The sequence below is a fragment of the Coloeus monedula genome (genome assembly GCF_965178545.1).
Source record: "Coloeus monedula genome assembly, chromosome: 23".
NCBI lineage: Eukaryota > Metazoa > Chordata > Aves > Passeriformes > Corvidae > Coloeus > Coloeus monedula.
The window spans coordinates 1,168,035-1,188,573 of NC_138803.1; the positions used below are offsets into that span (position 1 = coordinate 1,168,035).

Consider the following 20,539-nt stretch of genomic DNA (forward strand, 5'->3'; position numbering starts at 1 on the left):
ATGGGAAATTCCTTTTCGATACCTGAAAAGCAATTCACCATGAGGACAGTCAAATACTGGGAGAGAGGCCTGAGAGGCTGTGGAATGTCCATCAAACCTCCCCAGGACAAGGTCTGGAGCAACTGGGCCCTGACTTGGTTCAGCCCTGTGCTGGGCAGAGGGGCAGCCCCTTCCTAACTCACTCATTCCATATTTCTGTCAGGGAACACCCCAGTGATGTTCCTGGGTCTTTTATCTCCCCTGCACAGCCCAGGCTTTCAGCTGGCCAGATGTAGCTGCTCTGCCTGAGGCATCCTTCTGTTTTGGGAAGAAATCAAGGATTTCCTTACTTTCCAAGATCCCATGCACACTGGGAGATCTCTGGGACTGGAGAAGTGTCCCTGCTTTGCCAGGGGCCAGCCCATGACCTGCCTGGCACTGTTGCCTTCTTGTCCTCTCACAGCACCACCCCAAAAACCTCTCAGTGCCACACATGTGCAAGGAGTGGAGGGGAGGTTTTGCTCAAGAACAACCTGGCCACAAGTCTCAGCAGGCTTCTGCCTGGCTTTCCTCACCATGGCAGCTCTCTGTTCCCTTCCAGCTGGATCCTGTTACTCTGTTGGATCTGAGCTCTCCATCTGCCCCCTTCCTGTGGTGCTTTCTGGTCCCACAAAAGAGACACTTTCAAGGCAGGCAGAGTGAAACCAAGGTGTGCAAATCTGAAGGGCAGGTTTCCTCTTGGAGAAACCTTGCCAGGCTCTGTTAAGTCTCAGCTGTGCTGGGGCGAGGATGAATCACTGCTCAGAAAATGGCATTATCCTGGGAAATACAAGAAATTCCCAGCATCCGCACCTCTGCCCCTCCTGGCGACCACCTTCCCGGAGGAAGGATCAACCCTCAGTGCTGAAATAGGCCCCAAGAGCTGGACTTCCTGACAGCAGGGCTGGGGGCAGTCATTCCCCCCAGCAGAATTCGAGCGCTCTGCAGACACTTCAGCTCAGGAGCGCCCGACAAGTTTGAACAGGGAACCTGCGCCTCTCTGGGAGCAGCATTGGGCCAGCGAGCGCTTTGATTGCGATCAGGCAGCTGGCAGGAATCCCAGGAACTCGCACAAAAATGCTTTGAAGAGCCCAGATGCACAGGGCGTGTCCCGGAGTGGGTGCGGAGCGTGAGTCACAGCCTCGCCAGCGCTGCTGGCCGCGCTCGGGCAGCGCCGGGACCCCCGAGCCCCCAGAGCACCGCCCGCGTCCCGATGGCACCGCTTCCATCGACCCTCCCATCTCTGCCCATCGCACCCCGAGTGCGGCACGGGGGGTGCGTCCCTGTCAGCCTTGCCCGCTCTGCCCGTGAGCTCCAGACACAAAGGCAGACAGGGAATTCGCTCGGGGCGCTGCTGGATGAAAGCTCTGCTGCTGCTGCTGCTGCTGCTGCGCCGGGGCTGCGCTGGGCTGGCTGGGCTGATGTTCCCCGTGCCCCGCTCAGAGACACCCCCAGCCCGACACCAGAACCGCAGTTTGCACAGGACTGCAATAAAAGCCTTTGTTTGGGCACCTTTTGCTCTTCCAAATGCGGGTTTGGAATCTGTTGAAGAATCCTGGGAGATTCCCTCCCTTGGGCTAAACCGTGCGAACTCGCCCCAAGAAACCATTGTTTCCTGAAAGCCTCCCTAAGCTCCTTGTCCGCAGCTCCGCAGCCCAGCTCAGCATTTTGGGCGAGTTATGAAACAGGGAGATGCCAGAGCGCAGTGACGGGATGCGATAAACACGCGGCTCTCCCTCGCGGGGACAAGGGACAGGGCTGTTCCTCGCCCCGGGCCAAGTGACATTACAGGTTTGCGAGAGCTGGCACTTTGTTGTGCAGGAGCCACCTGACGCTGACAGCCTGTCATTGATTTGCGAAAACACCGCTTGGCATCGATATTGAGCTTTCAGGAGAAACAAGTGGGGCAGAGGAAAACAACAGCTGGGCTTGGCTGCGCTGCTCCTGCCCGCACCGGGAGAGCACGGCCTGATCCCCGCCTCGTGAAACGCTCAGGAGCAGCGGGAAAGGAGGGCACCCACTCGCTCCATCCACTCCATCCCACTGGGCAGCACCCACCCGGCCCTGGGCAGCACCCACCCACCTCCAGGCTGGCCTTGCCTGGACATGGTCTAAAAGTCCTGCCTGGTTGGGTGATGGAGCAGAGTAAAGCCTCACCTTGGTGAGGTGTCAAGGTGGGGAGAGGGGACCAAAGGCAAATAAATACCCTGCAGTTGCTCTACTGTGTCTTACTGACAAAACCTGGCTTTCTACTCCTGGGTTTCATGGGAGGAGCATCCTGGAGCATGGAAAAGGACAGTGCACAAAGCTTATCTTTCCCAGGAGCCTGCTCTGTGCTTTCTGATGCTGCTCTGGTTCCTATAAAACATGAAATGGGGACACAAATCACCAGGGAAACACAAAACCTGATGGATGGGAGTGAAATGAAGCACCAGGCCTGAAGGCAGCCAGACCCTGGGCACTGCTGATGCCCACTGGAGAGAAACTCCACACATCCTTTCTTCCACAGCTGATCCGTCTGGCAGCACGAAGGGCTCTGCTCCTCTGGCTGAGTGTTGGCACAAACACCCAGCTCCTGGTCCTGGGACACTCAGGAAGCCTCTGCCCTGGGCATCTTCCCCTCGGCCACCCTCCTGATGGGGACTGTTCCTCTTCTCCTGTATCAGCCTCTTGTGGCTTGGCAGGAGCTTTGTCAGCACTTGCTGTGACCTGAAACTGGTCACACCAGCAGCGAGGTGCTCAGTTCTCTGCAGACGAGTTGCTGCAGTGTGGCTTGGCAGAGGGAGAGCTCTCTGCTCGCAGTCATAGCCTGGCGTGTCATTTCTTGCACAGCCATTTTATCTCCTACTCTTGCTAAATGTCCTCTTTTCCTCCCTGCTAGCCCAAGCTGCATGCAAAGATTGCCCCAATTGTGCCCCGATTTCTTCATAGGCCCGTCCCTCAGATGAGTGGGACACCCTTTAGGGAGAGGTCCTTGACTCTCCAGGGCACTTCATCAGGATCCTCCCTGACCCCTAGAGCCGGTGTTCTGCAGGAATCCTGCATTCCTGGGCTCAGAGGGGTGGATTTGCAACCTGTGCAGGTAGAGCTGGGATCTGGAATGGGTGCTGTGGGCAGTGTTGCTCCTACAGGCAGGGCCACCTCTTGCCACTGTGACACGGGGTTGGTGCAGTTTGGACTGAGGGAAACACTGGAACCCAAGAGGAGCCGTGTGGGAGATGCCCCAGCCCCCCGGCAGCCGGGGAGCACCGTTTCCTACCCAGACCCACTGAGCCTCACCCCGGACCCTGCGCAGGGACCATGTCCGTGCCCAGCCCTCGAGCCCCCACCTCGCCCACTCCCCACTGGCCCCTCCACGTGCCGCGGGCCCCGCGGGGCTGGGCAGGGGCTGGGGGAGGTCCGGGAGCTGCCCCGCAGCGGCGCGGGGGTGCCGGGGCTGGCGGGGAGCGCGTGGGTGTGTGCGGGCAGGGCTGTATATCCAGTCTGGCAGAGGGTGTGACTGCTCACACGCCGGGGAGCCGAGCTGCGAGCAGCAGCCCTGAGACACCCTGGGCCAGGGGACGTATGGCAAGGAGGGGTTTGGGGGACTAAGCCCAGCACAGACGGTGTTTGGCGGCCTCGTGTTGTCCGTGTGAGTGACGTGCAGCCCCTGTGCCCGCGCTCTCCAGCCATGCTCCACTCCCCGCTGAAAACCGCGCTGGCCTACGAGTGCTTCCAGGACCAGGCCAGCTCCACGCTGGCCCTGCCCTCGGACCACAAGCTGAAAACCAAGGGCACGGGGAAGCAGCGGGTCCAGGAGCAGGTGATGATGACGGTCAAGAGGCAGAAGCAAAAGTCGTCGGTGTCATCAAGCGTGGGCCACTCCAACCGAGGTAAAGTCCCACAGCGAGAGGGGCCCTCTGGGACAGGGCTGGTGCTCTGGGGTGCTGTGGTGGGGTTTGTGGGGAGGGGACAGACCGCTTTGCTTCTCTTCTGGGTCACCTCAGGCAGGCGGTGCCAAAATCTCTTGCACTGGATGGAAGGGTTTAGGACAGGACACAGAGCTGGATGCATCAACTCCTTCCTGGCTGGAGCTGATCGCTGGGAATGCTGCTCTGCTCCACATCCCTGAGGCACTTGGACATTTCAGTGTGGTGCGATAACCAATTTTTCCCTGGCTCTAAAGCTGAAGTAGCTGTCTGGTTTTGCAGATCCTTCCTCTGCAAGTGCCCCCATGGCTGGAATTCCCCAGCACCCCCTCCCGTGGATGGGCAAAGCTGGCAGTGCTCCTCCTCCACCCTGCCATGGGCTGGAGCTGGGGCTTTGCTGCCTTCTGAGCGCTGGGCAGCTGCAGAGGAGGAGGCTGTGCCCGCACACAGGACACAGACCTCGGCTCGGGACTTGCCTCTGGAATCCCAGCGCATCTCCCATTTGCAGGCTGAGAAGTGTGGAGTCTCTGGGAGCCTGGTGGGAGTGGTAGGAAGGAGATGAGTTGGGAGAAGTGTCCCTGGTGTTGGTTGGTGGGGGTGTCTCACAGCCCCCTCCACTTTGCCACTGTTGGGGTGCAGGCAGCCGTTCCACCTCTGTGCACTGAGTCTGTGCCACGGAAAGGAGCAATCAGCTGAGCCCTGCAGCCTGGTGTCCCGCTGGAACCCCTTCCTCTTTGGATCAAGGCTTGGCAAATGGTTGTCTCTGCCATCCTTGTGTCTGGAGAAATCTGGGCTGGAGGTAAAGCCCAACTTTCCCCAGCTGGAAGCTGCAAACCCAGAGGGTTGTGACAACCTCTGCGCAAAACCTTCTGGCTCTTGGAGGTTTCTCCAGCAGCCACAGACCTCTGGCCTGGCTGAGTCCACCAGGGAGAGGAAATCCCGAGGCTGTGGGGGTCATGGGGGTGCTGGATCTGGGACTGAGCATTCAGAAGAGTCTGGAGTGAGCAGCGTGGAGAGGGGTGCTGGGTGAGCTGGGCCAGGCTCTGATACCTCCTCCAGGAGCTGTGCCTTGTCCAGCAGCTCTTCCAAGCTGGATTGTGAGGCTGAATCCTGTGCTGGTGAGGTGCCATGGTCCAGGGACGTGTTTGGGGCTGGATTACCAAGAGGAGCTGGGTGGCTGTAGGCTGCTGGGGGAAGTGTGGAGGTGGTGCCTCCACAGGAGCCATCCCTGCTCTGGGAATTGCAGTTGCTGGAACAGAGAGAGTGGAGCAGCTCCACAGCAAGCGCAGGGGGGCTCTGCCAGGAACAAATCCCTGCTTCCTCTGGTTTTGTGGACACAGACTCCAACGGGTGAGGGGGGACTGGGGCAAGGAGAGCTTTCCTCTGCCACCAAAGTGGAAGATGGGGATCTCCTCCCACCTCTGGAGGGTTTGTTGCTTAAGGTGTCACAGTACCAGACCTGACAAAATAAAATACACAGCAGGATGAGCTGAGGGGCTCTGGACGGAGAGGGAAGCGGGCAGAGGGATCCATACGCAGGAAGGAAGGGAGGCAGAGGGGGATTATCCTGCTTGGAGAGGAGCCCAGGTGAAACCTGGGGAAAGGGAAAAGGGAAAAAAAAAAGGCACATTCCCAAACTGCCTGTTTCTGCTCAGCAAGCTAAACCCCTCCTCCAGACACTTTGGGGAATGTCTGGGAATGGGAATTGCGTGGAGATGTGCAGCTCTGGTTTCTGTGTCCCAGGGAAGCTGAGTCACATCCCACTCCCAGGAGTTGCCTCCAAACACAGGGCCCAGGGCCCCCCTCCCCCAGTTCCCACTGGGGGTGATTGGCCTGGGCTGATTCATCCCAGTGCATTCCTGGATGGAATCCCAGGAGGGTGAGAAGCTGCTGTTTGTTCCCAGGGCTGTCTCCTGCTTGGTGTTGGAGAGAGTCAGGCTCAGCTTTCAGGTGTTGGGTTTTACTGCTCTTGCCCAAAGACCAGCTGGGCAGCCCCGATGAGAAAAATTAGTTCTTCCTACAGAGAGGCTGTGTGGATTCTGCCTGTCCAAACCCTCCTCCAGCTTGAGCTCCCTGCATTCCCTGGGATTTCTCAGGATGCTCCTCAGAGGCAGCACAAGCTGGGGAATTCCCAAAGCCCCCTGACAAGTGCCTGAGTGCTTCGTTCCCTCTGCTCCCAGACAGTCCCACAGTGGGGCTGGGCAGGGGTTGGGCCGGGTCCAGGTTTATTGCTGTGTTTGGAGCTGTGGTTTGAGCTGGAGCTGGAGCAGGGCCCAGAGCTTCCCCCAGCTGCAGAAACCATGTCCTGGTGTGTGTAGGATGGGGAACATGGACACGGAGCTCTCATGCACACAGCAGGGTGGGGGTGTTGTATCCCATCACTGGAGTTCCTTTAGGGGCTTGGCACACACTCCCTCAGTGTCCCAGGGATTGATGGAGCCATAAATGACTGGTGATTTGGAGTCCAGCAGCTCAAGGTGTTGTGGCCACTTTGGAGATCTGGTGTCCCTCAGGGCAAGGTGGCCAATCTGGGCCCAAACTGGTGTGCACTGGGCTGGGACAGTGAGCAGAAACCTGCTGCCAGCAGAATACTCCTGCACCCAGTGCGGCCTTGGCTCAGCACAGCAGCTTCAGCTGCTGCCAAGGGTGACTGGAGTCTGGCATCTGTGGAGTCTGTGGGGTCTGTCCTTCTTGGGGGTTGGGTCTGTGGGCTCTGCTGCTGGGCTTATCTGTCCTTCTCCCCATGGCAATACCAAACTAGATGCCTCCCCCTGAATTTGTGAGTAATGCAAATTTCCAGGGAAAATTAATTTCAGTGGCATGGCAGAGGAAAAGGCCAGGCCAGGCTGAACCAGCTCCTCATAGCCAACAGCTCTGCTCTGCAAAGTCCTCTGGCTAAAGGAAAGTTTTGCCAGTGATTTGTCACTGAGGAGACAAATCCAAGGAGTGTCAGATCCAACTGTCCTATGGCTGAGCTGGGATTGAGAAGCTTCTGTGCTGGCTGTGGCTAAGAGGAGAGAAATTGCACCAAGCTCTGGTGGGATCTCACCTGGCTTTGGTGGGGATCAGGACTCTGATGTGAAAGGAAGAGGAGATTTGGGGGATGAAAAATCTTTTGAAGACTTCGGTAACTTCCCCCAGCATGAGATGATTCAGTGAAAGGTTCCACTCTTCCACAAACCTCAGATTATTGGGATACAAAAAAATCCCCAAGCCCATTAGCTCATAGGCTGGAAGGCAGAACTGGAGTTTTGTCATTCCTGCAGGAATTTCAGTGTCTGGGATTTCACTGATACTTCTCTCCTAGAAGGCACCCAGGCTTTGCTTTGTGCCTCCCACAGGCCTCTGCTCTCCCTGTGTTTTTCCTATGTTTAATCATCCTTATTGTTTAAAGCCGTGCATAGTTTATGATTTAACTTGCCAAGCCTGCACTGCAGGTGCCTGGTTCTTGTCTTGCCTTTCCCTGCCACAGATTAATATTTATTAACAGGCATCCTTTTCCACAATCTCCACGTTGGCTCTGTGTGTCTGGCTGGCTTTGGGAAAATGGCGCTTTGAAGCCAGCTCTCCTCCTGCCTTCAGTGCCAGCTCCAAGAGAGGAGAGTTGCCTTTGAGGAGAGGAAATAACTCATCAAGAACAGCTACACTGGGTTCCGTGGCAGCCTCAGTTTGCTCTGCAATGATGGATAACAGGGATGGAGAAGGGGATGAGGGCAGTGGGAGCAGTGTAGGGGGCTCACAGAGATGCACTGCAAGGTCTGGCACTTCTTATCTGCTGTAATTGGATTTTACCCTCATGAATTGTCCCACTGAAGAGAAAAGAGATTTTAAAGTGTCTAAGTTTTAAAGGAGATGCCATGGGGCAATGACAATTTGGGGAGGGGGGAATCTGAGCAGCCTTCAGGGGTGTTTTCTGCCCACAGGGTCACTGAGAGGCTGCACCTCCTCTGTGGGGTTCTACCACATTTTTCCAGCTCTGTCCCAGCTATTGAAGGTCCTCTGTCATGAGAAAAAGCTGAGGGATCTGGGGGCTCAGCCTGGAGCAAAGGAAGCTCAGGGGGGACCTTGTGGCTCTGCACAAGTCCCTGACAGGAGGGGGCAGCCGGGGGGGTGTCGGGCTCTGCTCCCAGGGAACAGGGACAGGAGGAGAGGGAACGGCCTCAGGCTGGGCCAGGGCAGGCTCAGGGTGGATATTGGGGAAAAATTCCTTCATGGAAAGGGTGGTCAGGCCCTGGCACAGCCACCCAGGGCAGTGGTGGAGTCACCATCCCTGGGAGTGTTCAAAAGATGTGTGGATGTGGCACCTCGGGCACGGGTTAGTGGTGAACATGGCAGTGCTGGGGGAATGGTTGGACTCTTTGATCTCAGAGGGCTTTTCCAACCTCAGTGACTCTGTGATTCCATGGTTCTGTGTTATCTGCTCTGAGTGCAGTGGTTTGAATTGGCTCTGTGCTTGCCCAAGTGCACATGGGCCCTTCGGGGACCTAAACAGCTGCTTGGGTGACAGCAACTGGGACACAGCCATGGGGACATAGCCAGGAAAAAGCACGAGGGCGGTGTCTCCCACTAAGAGCATTTCCACCCTGGCCCAAATGGTTTTTTGAGATTTTCTGGATTTATGCCGAATTCCAAGGACCTGTGACCAGGTTGTGTGGTCTTTACTCTTGAGGTGTTTGAAAAGAAGGATCTCCTTCCTGTCCCTGAGGGCTGGGGATACAGCTCCCAGCTGGCTGTCAAGATGAACCAGGCAGAGAAGTGTCCAAACCTGTACAAATAAAGATCAGGTTTTCTTCAGCCACCTCCACCAGAAAGTCCCCAGGTTCTTCCTGGCCTCAAGACTGAGCTCTCCAAGCAATAAATCCCAGTTGTGTGGTGGCAGGAGAAGCATCTTCTCCAACCAGCAGGGCGACTTCAAAATGCCTTGAACATTTGAGGTTCTGTGTAATTATGTGTTTATAAGCTCTTGTGTACAAGTTCTGGGAGGTGAAGGCAACCCTTCCACAGCTGGAGAACATAAACTTGAACCAACTGTCTAATCCCCTGAATTTGGCCACTTAGCGGTGAATTTATCAAAGAAAATTACAGATGTGCCTAAACTGGCGTATTTTGGGTGTCTCTTTGCTCTAACCCCAAAGTGTGGAGTGCATGGCAGGAACAGATCCTGAAAGGAAGAGTGTGGTCCCCGGGCAGGACTGGTCAGAGGGACCTGTGAGTCAGCCACAGATCCCCTTTTTACAGCTGCTCACCCAGGAAAATGCTCCAGGTGCTCCCACCTGCAGTTACAGGATGTTTACAGAGAACAAGAGGCTGATTCGAAGAAGGAATTCCCAGGAAATTACCATGGAATGGCTTTACCTTCGTGCTCAGATATATGGTTATCAGATAACTCTGTGTCCTGGGGAATCACCTGGCCCAAACTCGCCAGCACTTCCAGCACTGATGTGGAGCTGAAGGGAGGCACCAGGGTGGAGAGGGAGCACAGGGTGAAGGACATGCCTGAATCTCCTGTTGCATTTCCATGGCCACTTCCTTGCCTTATCAGCAAGTTCTGTGCAACTTTATGTGCATGAGGCACTCGGGTCTGGGGAGATCTGGATGAGGAGCAGTGCCCCCTGAGTCTCCAGACTATGGAGAAGGAGCTCCTGTGGTTTCCTGCACAGGTGCAGGGCTGGGAGCTGGCCTGGCTGTTGCCTGTTCTCCATCCAGAGGTGATCTCCAGGTGCAGTCCCACTCCTCTCCCGCTGACAATAGAAAGCAAATCTCATTATTTACACCACATCCACGGGAATCATCTTCCTGAGAAAATGCAAGAATTTTTAGCCACAAACCAAATCACCATAACAGGTTCTGGGTGCCTCAGGCAGGGCAATAAATTAGGTTTATTCCAAGGATCAGTGGCTGGAGGAGACCAGAGTGGCTCCGGGGCCTTTGTGGTCGAGCTTATCCAGTTTATCTCAGAGATGAGTCTTATCAAACAATCAGAGAGATTAGGATATTTCTGACATTACCCACCAGTTTAGGTGCATAAGTTAGGACAGGTAAGTCCTGATTTTGTACTTTGTTAGACATTCAGAGCGTCCCCTGGAAGTTAATTGGGGTGTAGGGTTTGCACTTCCTCATAACGGGACCTGGGATGCCACAATTATTGAGCACTTCTGAAAATGAAACTGGAATCACCCTCAACTCCTTTGGACCATCCAAAGGGGGTTAAGGGAATTCCACTGTGGAAAGAGAATGATTCACTCCATTTGTCTTGTAGTGATGAACATGGCATTGAGTAAAATACTTTTAGGAGGGATCCAAATGTTGCAGTGCCAGAGACTGCGGGGAGAGCTCTTGGAAGGGCTGGGATAGGTAAATCCAAACTGTGGTTAAAGCACTGAGAAATAGGAAAAATGGCTGATGGGTTCCTCCTGATCCAGGATATTTGCATCTTTAAAAAACATACCTGAGAGCCAGTCTCACTTATTCCTCCAGCATCCCCAAAATAATGATGGAGATCTATACATTTTCAGGAAAAGAAAGTATAGACACATGAAGTGATCTTTTAGAGACAAGATCGGAATTCAAAGAGTGCGATGAGGTTTTGTGGAGTTTGACTGGTTTAGATCCCCAGGTGTTAAATAGACTGGATCGTCCTTTGTCCGTGGTGGTTGTCAGTGACTGTTGATTGAGTTTAGCAAGCCTTGCTCAGGCTGCTTGTGCTGATGGGATTGGTGGGATTCAGTCATGGCGTGGACTGGTGAAAGGGCTGGGGTGGGTTCTGCCTTCAGAGAGGGAAATTCTATTTACTGCAAGTCTTCCATGGCCAGACATTCTGGGACATGCAGCACAAAATACCCTCAGGTTCTTTGGTACAACAGCGAGGAGGCCACCAAGTTAATCAGGGGAAAGGAACCCCTCACCTGTGAGGAAAGGCTGAGAGAACTGGGATTGCTCAGACTGGAGAAGAGAAGCTCAGGGTGACCTAATTGTGGCCTTCCAGTACCTGAAGGAACTGACAGGAAACATGGGGAGAGATTATTTACAAGGACCTGGCGGGACAGGACACAGGGAATGGCTTCCCACTGCCAAAGAGCAGGGGTAAATGGGATATTGGGAAGGAATTCTTCCCCGTGAGGGTGGGGAGGCCCTGGCACAGGGTGCCCAGAGAAGCTGTGGCTGCCCCTGGATCCCTGGAAGTGTCCAAGGCCAGGCTGGATGGAGCTTGGAGCAACCTGGGACAGTGCAAGGTGTCCCTGCCCATGGCAGGGGGTGGAACAGGATGAACTTTGAGGTCCATTCCAACCCAAACCCTTCTGGGCTTCTGTGATTCCATGACCTCAGACACTGGCCCCATCTCTGGCCCTTTCTGCTCCTCTGCTTTGGGTTTTATGGCACTTGGTCTTTTGTGCTGCAAACCTTTGGGTGGTTTGGGGGCTCTGTGGTCTGAGGGCTGGAGTTCCCAGCAGTGACAAGGTCTCCCCTTGCTGCCTGTGTTCCCTATGTTCCTGTTGAGATTTAGAACTCTGACACTTTTCCATAACTAAACTTGCTGTTAAAAAAGAGCTCTGTGCTCTGAAAAGGGCCTGCTGGGAATGCTTTCTCCTGGGAATGCTTTCTCATGCTGACCATGCCTTTTCCATTTGCAGGTTCCATGTATGATGGTTTAGCTGATGGTTACGGCTACGGGACATCCCGGGGCAGCTACTACACCAAAACCCAGACAGGGAACAGCAACTGGGGATACCCGGTAAGACACTCCTTTATCTGGGAATTGTGCATGGTCTGAGGTGACCTGGACAGGAAGAACCTCTCACAGTCACACAGGGAGGTCACAGTACTTCAGAAACTCGCCCAAGAGAGATCTTGGCTCTCTTAGCAAGGGATTCAGTGCAGTGGAGGAGGAGGATCGAGGGCCCCACAGCTGTTTCATGTGGGGATTTTAGAGTGGACAAGATTTAGTTTGGATTTGTGGGTTGATATCCAATGGCACAAGAGTTTGGAAGCTGCCTGAAGGATCGGGGTTGGGTTCAGACTATCACAGCTCAGTTCAAGCCTGGAGCACATCAGTGCCCACCTGGAGGAGTTCCCATCTTTGTTCCTGTGCACCAAAACGTGGCTGTGAGTGACACGAATGTGGCTGGGGAATGTGGATCAGGGGATTTGCATCAGAACTGTGCTGCTGTTCCCAATCTCAATGCTACTGCAGACCCTTCCCAGATATAATCCATGCTCACAAAAAAGAGGGTCCAGTTCTTCCACAGTGATTTCCAGAGAAATTATTGCACATTTCCAGAAAAAGCACAGGTGAGATGGTACTTGTCTTTGTGCAGTGTGAGTCTGGACATCCCACAGAGCTCCTGGTCCTTGGTGACAGACCCCTGGGACACAGGGAATCGCTCCAAACCACTCCACAGTCCACTGGGACAACTTGTGCTCATGTTGCCCCTCCACTTCAGACCTGTGTTCTGCTCTTCCCTGCTTTTCATCAGCTCTAAAGTAGAAAGGAGCAATTCACAGATCTGGGATTTGAATATGAGAAAAGCAAAGGGCTCCTTTCAACAACTCTGGGACTGCAAAGCAGCTCCGTGTCAGCCATCAAAGGCTTGAACCAGGAAAGGTTTTGGTGGCTCCAAGCACACAGACAGGGCTGCAGCTTTTCCTGATGGTGGCCAGATCCTCTGCCTGTTCAGAGCACCAGCATTCCTCAGCTTCAGAAGGATTTATCTGGGTCCTTCCTAATGGCTCTGTTGTAGCATGATGGCTTCAAGGCAGTGGTGTCACTTGCTGGGTTTGCATCACTGGGTGTTCAGTAGGAAAACTGGGAGCACTGGAGTGTCTTTGAGATGTTTATTTCCAGTCTGTCTGTTGGCCCATTTCAGTGTCCTTTGCTGTGCTGGTTAAACCCCAGCCAAGGGGGCTTCTGTCACCAGAAGGGAAAAGCGAGTCCAGAGGAGGCACCAAGTTGATCAGGGGGATGGAGAGTTCTGCTGTGAGGAAAGACTGGGAGAGTTGGGACTGTTCAGCCTGGAGAAGAGAAGCTTTGGGGTGACTGTACTGTGGCCTTGCAGTACCTGAAGGAGGTACAGGAAAGATGAAGAGAGATTATTTTCAAGGGGTGGAGTGACAGGAGAAGGGGGAACGGCTTCCCACTGCCAGAGGGCAGGGATAGGTGGGATATTCTTCCCTGTGAGGGATGGAAGAAATTCTTCCCTGTGAGGGTGGGGAGGCCCTGGCACAGGGTGCCCAGAGCAGCTGGGGCTGCCCCATCCCTGGCAGTGTCCAAGGCCAGGTTGGACGGGGCTTGGAGCAGTCTGGGACAGTGGAAGGTGTCCCTGCCCAGGGCAGGGGGTGGGACTGGATGGGCTTTGAGGTCCCTTCCAACCCAGACCATTCTGGGCTTCTGTGATGGGTCAGAGCACGGCTCCATCCATCCAGGTGTCCTGTCTCCGTCCCTGTGGTGGAGCCCTGCAGAGCGTCCAGCCATGGTAACAAGGCAGGGTTTTCGTGGCCACCAGAAAAGTACAACTGAGGCAGCTCCCAAGGCAGAGGCAGAGCATCTGAGCTTCACAAGTCAAACAATTGGGATGTTTTGTTTTGATGATATATTGCTGTTTGCCTACTGTGATTCCTGAATGGAGTTTGTTGTGCTTTGTCCAAGCAAAATTGCTCTGTTTCAGCCATTCCAAGGGTTTGTAAATGGGTTTTTTTGTTAAAGAGGGAGGAAGCCAAGGCCCAGCTCTGCTCATGCTGGCAAGGTGCTACTGCAGCTCCTGTTGCTGGTGTGAGAGTTATTGCTTCCTCTTGTTAATTCCTGATTTTGTTCCAAACCATTGTGGCAGCTGGACAAATGCTGGCTAGGTGGGAATGCCACTGGCTGCTGGGGGTTCCAGTCAGCAGCGTCGGTGTTCCGGGGAACAGCTGGAAGGTGGTGATGAAGGTGATGAAGGTCAGGACCTCCATTAGACACCAGAGTCCTGTGGACACAACAGTTCAGACCCTTCTGGCTCAGCGGGGATTTAGGCAGCTCTGTCTGTTCTCTGAGAGACTCCTCTGCACTTACTGAGGAGGGAAGGTCTTCCTCCAAATTTAAGTGTCATGCAAGCCTTTAATTCTAAATATTTTTTGTAAAGGTCTTCAGGATCATGGGTTACTTTAGCAAAAAGGACTGGGACATGTGAAGGATTCACAGTAAAATTTGTCTTACCTAACTGAGTCTATCTGAGAATCAGCCATTTAGTCCTGACAAGTTGTTGACTCCTCCCCTGGCCAACTAATACAGAGGTAGGGGAGGTGATTCATCTCCTCTATCTGGGACATCTGTCAGGTCAGGATGAATCAGCCCCCCTGGATCCCTATCTCCTGCCACTGGAGCTGGATGGAGCAGGGAGATGAGTGCACTGGGAGATGACTGCACTCAGGGGCGAGCAGGCCCAGGTGCCACTGGCACTTCGGAACACATAACCTCAAGCCTAAATGTGCTTAACAAGCTCAACAGACAGCAGACACCCCAACCACACTGAGCAGCCTCCTCCATTCTGCCTCTTCCAGACAGTGTTAAAGGTTCCACACATCCACCACCAGCCTCCAACTTGAGATAACTTCAGCTTTTGTCTACAGACCTGTTTGAAGTCTGTGCAGATTCCAGGCTTCCTAAAAAATGTTTCCTGTTTGTAATTCCTGGGTTGTAAGACAAGAAACCAAAGATAAAGCAAATCTGCTTTTGAAGGCAAAGTTGCTGAACTTATTTCCAGCTGGAGCTCGTGCTGTGAATATGTCTGGAAAGTGGCAAAGTCCTTTGAGGTGCACAGGCAAACTCAGATACTTCAGGGAAGTGACCCAGTGTAATATTGAGGGGCATGGCTGACTCCCAGTCCCCCTGGAGTTAAAAAGGTGCAGCAGGGAATCCATGTCCAGGGTGTTGCTCCACAGCACCTGCACCTGAGACACTGCTCTTGAAGCACCTTAATCTAAGGCACTGCCTCAGATGGTGACCCTAAAGGTGTCCTGTTCCACCCACAGCTCCTAAAAGCTGCTGTCCCTGACTTCCTCCTTTTGTCCTGTTCTGTGTCTTCCTGGAAATTTCAAACTTCTCATTTCTGTGTTTTCTTTCCAACTTTGTGAGACTGATGTTCAAATATTAGAGCAAGAGAAATGATGGATCTGAAGGAAGAGCTCTTTCTGGATCAGTCAGTGTGGAACAGGCTGCCTGCCCAGGGCAGTGGTGGAGTCCCCATCCCTGGAAGTGTTCAAAAACTTGTGGATGTGGCTCTTGAGGATATGGTTTTGGGTGAACGTGGCAGTGTTGGGTTAATGGTTGGACTCTTTGATCTTAGAGGGCTTTTCTAATTTAATGATTCCATGATTCTTTGTTTCTAACACTTTGGATTAAACCCTTTGATTCACCCATTACTACAGATTATTTTCTATGAATTCCCCTTGTGGGGTGCCTCGTTTGCACCCTCGCTGTCCCCAGTGAGCACCTTCTCACTGCCAGTGCAAGGAACACTGAGCCAGCGGGGCCACCCCAGAAACTTGGAGGCATTTGGAGGGCAGTGGGTTTGCTCTTGGCTGCAGCATTTCCTTGGCTCGTGTGTCACGGGCTGGCTCAGCCCTCCAGGATGTTCAGCCTTCGGGAATTCCTCTGCTCAGATACCACACTGGGATGCAGTAACAGGAGGATCTGTGACTGCAAAGCCCTCTGTGTCAGGGTGATACCTCAGCCCAGGTGCTGTGGAACCTTAGAGACATTTGTCACTCTACTGCCACTGTGAGCTATGAGTGGCCAGCAGTTCCCAAAGCCCTCCAGCCTCAGGAACTGTGTCCTGGTATGAGCAACAGCTCAGGTCCCACAGGAGGGTCCGTGGTGACCACGATTTACACAGACAAACCTGGGGAAGGGTTAAGGAAGCTGGACTGGGCACCTAGAGCAGTGCAGTCATGGCAGAAGCCTCAGCATGAGCTGCACCCTTGTCTCTGACAGCTCAGTTCCATCCCCAAAATAGGGTCTCTCCAGCAGCGTCGCAAAGCCACAGCCACAGTCAGGGGGTCCATGGGCTGCAGGGACTGTGGTGCTGACCCCAACTGCGGGCACAGCTTTGGAGAGGCACAACCAAATCCCACACACAGAGGGCAGCACGTGGGGTGCCACCAGCAAAGACCTCTGAGGTTCAATTCCCACCCTGCTCTTGCCTGGGTCATGGGTTGGCAGGTCCATCGCTGCCTGGGGGTTGGGGCATTCCCAGGTCCCACAGCATGACCAAGATGAGGCAGGACCAGGACAAGGTGCAGAACCCACCTGGCTCTCTGTGCTGCTGCTTCCACAAGAAGGAAATCCCCCACATGACATGGGTCTGTCCCCAGCGTGTCCCCCCAGCACTGCCCCCAGCGAGAGCAAACAAACCCTGGATGTGCTGGGGAGGGAATTTCAGATGTGTCCTGTCTCCAGCAGATCCTCATCCCCACAGAGCTGAGCTGGGGCTTTGACAGAATCATGGGATCATTGAGGTTGGAAGAGGCCTCTGAGATGATCGAGTCCAGCCTTTGACCCATCACCACCGAGTGCCAGGTCCAGTCATTTCTTGCACACGTCCAGGGACAGTGACTCCACCACTGCCCTGGGCAGACCATTCCAATGTTTAACAACCTTTTGCATGAAGAAATTCCTCGTGATGTCCAACCTGACCCTCCCCTGGTACAGCTTGAAGCCACTTCCTCTTGTCCTGTCCCTGTTCCTGGGAGCAGAGCCCAACCCCCACCTAGCTCCATCCTCCTGTCAGGGAGTTGTGCAGAGCCACAAGGTCCCCCCTGAGCCTCCTTTGCTCCAGGCTGAGCCCCTTTCCAGCTCCCTCAGCTGCTCCTGCTGCTCCAGCCCCTTCCCCAGCTCCATTCCCTTCCCTGGACACGCTCCAGCCTCTCAATGTCTCTCTTCCGGGGGGGGCCCAGGTGTTACTTTAACAATGCCCCTGGGAGCAGCTGTGCTCCCAGACCAAGGAATATTTGGCTGGGCTGGTGGTGCTGGATTGAAGCAGTTACCTGCAGTAATTACATCCGTTATGGCACTAATGAGAAACACACACCGGTGATCCCTCTGCACCAGAGACTGTAGGAAAATTTTTAACCAAAAGTCCTCTGTGGGAGGAAGTGTCAGAGCTTTCTCTCCCAAGAGCGTTACCTGAACAAGAGGTGATCGCTGCTGTCCCTGCCTGTCTTTGCCTCTTTGGACAAAACCTCTCGTTGTCAATGGGAGCTTTGTTCATAAGGATTTCAGGTCAAAATTTGTCATTTGTTGTGACGACCTATCCAAGTTTAAAAGAACCCCAAAAGAGAGTGGTTTGGATAATCGTGCCAAAGAAGACAAAGGTTTAGAGTCACTGCACATCATTGCTTGGTCAGAGCCTGGTGTCCCTGGGAGGTTTGCACGAGGCTTTAGGCTTTGGAACAGCAAGTTGGACATTGCCTTCCTTGGCCAGAACAAACTGAACCAGCAAGACCTAAATCTCAGCAGAATGAAAAAAAAACAGATGAAAAATCATAGGGAAAGGCAGCTCCTGGGACAGGTGGGAAGGAGCATTTCAGAAATAGATAAACAACGTATTTGCTGGTTTTGCAATTTTTCTCCCTGCCATGGAGGGAGCAGCAGTCGGAGGGTTTCGCAAGGAGCTTGAGGTGTTCTCCCCACCCAGCACTCAGGGTGGGACCTGCTCAGGTTGCATCTCCTGTGCTTTGCCCTCCAGCCTGGGAGAAACCTGCTCCTGACGTGTTTATACGGAGCCCTCACTTCTCTGTCTGCTGCTCTAGAAACAAACAAATTGCAAGGGAAAAAAATCCAGCAGGTAATGAACTGATGGCGTCCTCAGATGCAGAATCAGAACCACCCAGTTCTCTGGGAGGGCTCTGACGTGGGAAGGCAGAGCTGGATCCAGGCACCATTCCCGGGCTGGTGCACCTTGCTCCGTGCTTCTGCTTCTCTGGAAAGCAGGGGCAGGACAGAGACTTTTTCTGCCAAGCAAAAGGGTTTATGGAGGAAAAAACCAGAAAAGGACTCATGGCTGATGGCTGGGAAAATGCCATTTTGACTTTCTCTCTAGAACCAGTTTTATTGCAGCTGAAATAAGAGGTTAAAGGTGTCTGTTTACCTGTCTCGTGTGTTGGATATTCCTCTTGTTGTTCCTAGAACATATTGCAGGCTGAGAACTGGAGATCCACAAATGCTCATTAATTTAAAGGGAGGTCTGTACTGCCAGGGAGGGAAACACTTCCTCCCTGAGCCTGACAGCAGCACCAGTGCCACCAGTGCTCATCTCTGACAGGAGCACCAGTGCCACCAGTACCCATCTCCAGTGCCTTTCCTTCCTCCCTGCCTTCCCTGTCTGAGTATGAATGAACAGCTCCCGGAGCCTGGCCTCACACAGACTCATTGCACAGTGGGGAGGAGAAGTTCAGGCTAAAATCAGTATGTGAGGTGGCCTGGCTGCACCTGAGCATCTTCCTGCATCCTAAAGCCACAGGGGACTGCCAGGGCCTGATGGGATGGCTGGAATCAGAATCATAGGATTGCAGAAGGGTTTGGGTTGGAAGGGACCCTACAGATCTCATTCCACCCCCTGCCATGGGCAGGGACATCTTCCACTAGCCCAGGGTGTTCCTGACCGTGGACACTCCCAGGGATGGGGCAGCCACAGCTTCTCTGGGTACCCTGAGCCAGGGCCTCCCCCCCCTCCCAGGAAGGAACTTCTCCCCAATATCCCATCTATCCCTGCCCTCTGGCAGTGGAAGCCATTCCCCTTGTCCTGGCACTCCAGTTCCTGATGAAGGGTCCCTCTCTATCTTCTCTGTAGCGCCTTAAGGTCCTGGAAGGGGCTCTGAGGTCTCCACACAATCTTCTCTTCTCCAGGATGAACATTCCCAGCTCTCCCAGCCTGCCTCCACTGGGGAGGTGCTCCAGCCCCTTTATCATCTTGGTGGCTTCCTCTGGATTTGCTCCAACAGTTCCATGTCCTCCTTATGTTTGGAGCACCAGAACTGTGCAGAGTATTCCAGGTGGGGTGTCACAAGAGCAGAGGAGATGGGAGAATCCCCTCCCTCCCTGCAGCCCACACTGGGGGATGAGCCCAGGACACGGATGGGTTTCTGGGCTGCCAGTGCACATTGCCAAGGAGCTGTGTGCTGGAAAGAGACACCTTCCAAGCTGCCCTGGCTTCTCAGCTCTTGTGGGGAGAAGCCTCAGTGACAGCCTGAGCCTTTCAAAATGCTTCCCAGATCCTGCAGTGCAGAGAGAATCACTGCCTTCTGTCTCCACCGCACTTTGAGGCACTTCCTGGTCTTTCCCAGTATTTGCCCACACTCCTAAAGGGCAGAGGTGTGGATGGCACACCATGCACACACCCACGGGCAGTGGGCAGAGGCAATTCGGGGCATTCAGAAATCTGGGCACTGATGAGGTCTGAAGGCCAGAGATTGATTCTTTCCTTTCACTGCTGCTCTTCTGCACAGGGAGAACTCCCTGCACATGGAGTGGCATCAGCAGAAGTTGGGAGATGTTGTCAGGTGGCACTTTAAACCATAGACTGTGTGACAGCATCACCTTCACCCTCAGAGATGGCATCTCTCCAGACAGAGGGTGCTTCCCTTCTTCCTTGCTGGGCATGCTATCTCACTGATGGTTGCAGGGAGTTCTCTTGGCCACATTTGCTCCAGTGCTAGAAGTGACGGTCCCTGACTTAGCTGGGTCAGCATCCAACACAGGGATTTAGGTTTTAGTGTGGGGAAGCTGCTCTGTGGCACAGACAGGGCGCTTTGCCAGGAACAGGAAGGGATCAGGTCAGCCCTGGCCATGCAGGGATTCATAGAGTCTTTGGCAAGGTCTGAGATCTGCCGGAGCTGGCAGGAGGATCCTCATCGATCTGGAGCCTTTGGATCAGGCTCCTGCTGCAAAAAGGAATTCTGAGATACCAATTAGGTCCGTGCCACTTGAAAGAGATTAAAATGGGCTCAGCCAAGCATCTGGTAGAATCAGCAATAAAAGTCGTGGACTGCCTTTGGTAATGAGCTTCACATCACACGGGAACGATTTTCCCATGAGTTTGCAAAAGGCTCCCCCGCCCTGCCGGGACCTGCTCGGACTTGCAGCCCAGGGCTCCTGTGTTGCAGAAGGGTGTCTTTGCAAACAGCTTCACCCATCTCGGGGCTGCCAAGGAGGAGGACAATGCTACAGCCACTCTAAAACCCAGCAGGAAATCTAGAACCGATGATTCTGTTTCAGTAAACAGAGACACTCTCCCCCTCCCCTCGGTGAGAGCACTGCAGAGCAAACCCCAGCTTTAGATAAACAAGTTCCTCTTCCAGGCTTCCCTGAGTCAGTTTCAGCAGATGCCCAGGGGCTCCACAGCTCTGCCAAGCTTCTGACAGCCCTACAGAATAATCCCAGCTTAAACTGACTCATAAAGAAAACCAGCAGGGCTCACATCTAACAAGCTGCTTTCTGTCCTGCAGCCTCTGCCAGCAGCTCCACTGAGCACAAAGTCCACCCTGCACCTTCCCACTGCAGCCCTGTCCGTCCCTCACTGTCCCCAGGGTTTCTGATCCCAGGAAAATGAATTGAAGTGAGGATGATAACACCTCAGAAGGAC

General features: G+C 53.9%; 1 protein-coding gene across 1 annotated transcript in view; it reads left to right on the forward strand.

Annotated features, from left to right (window-relative positions):
- Positions 1 to 3,688: 3,688 nt before the first annotated feature.
- Positions 3,689 to 20,539, forward strand: part of PKP1 (plakophilin 1) — a gene marked incomplete at both ends in the record, with an annotated part of 43,751 nt that continues 26,900 nt past the window's right edge. The window contains 2 exons of the mRNA XM_082296376.1: positions 3,689 to 3,890; positions 11,558 to 11,658. Coding sequence (XP_082152502.1) covers positions 3,689 to 3,890; positions 11,558 to 11,658 — 303 coding nt within the window. The remainder of the gene's footprint in view (positions 3,891 to 11,557; positions 11,659 to 20,539) is intronic.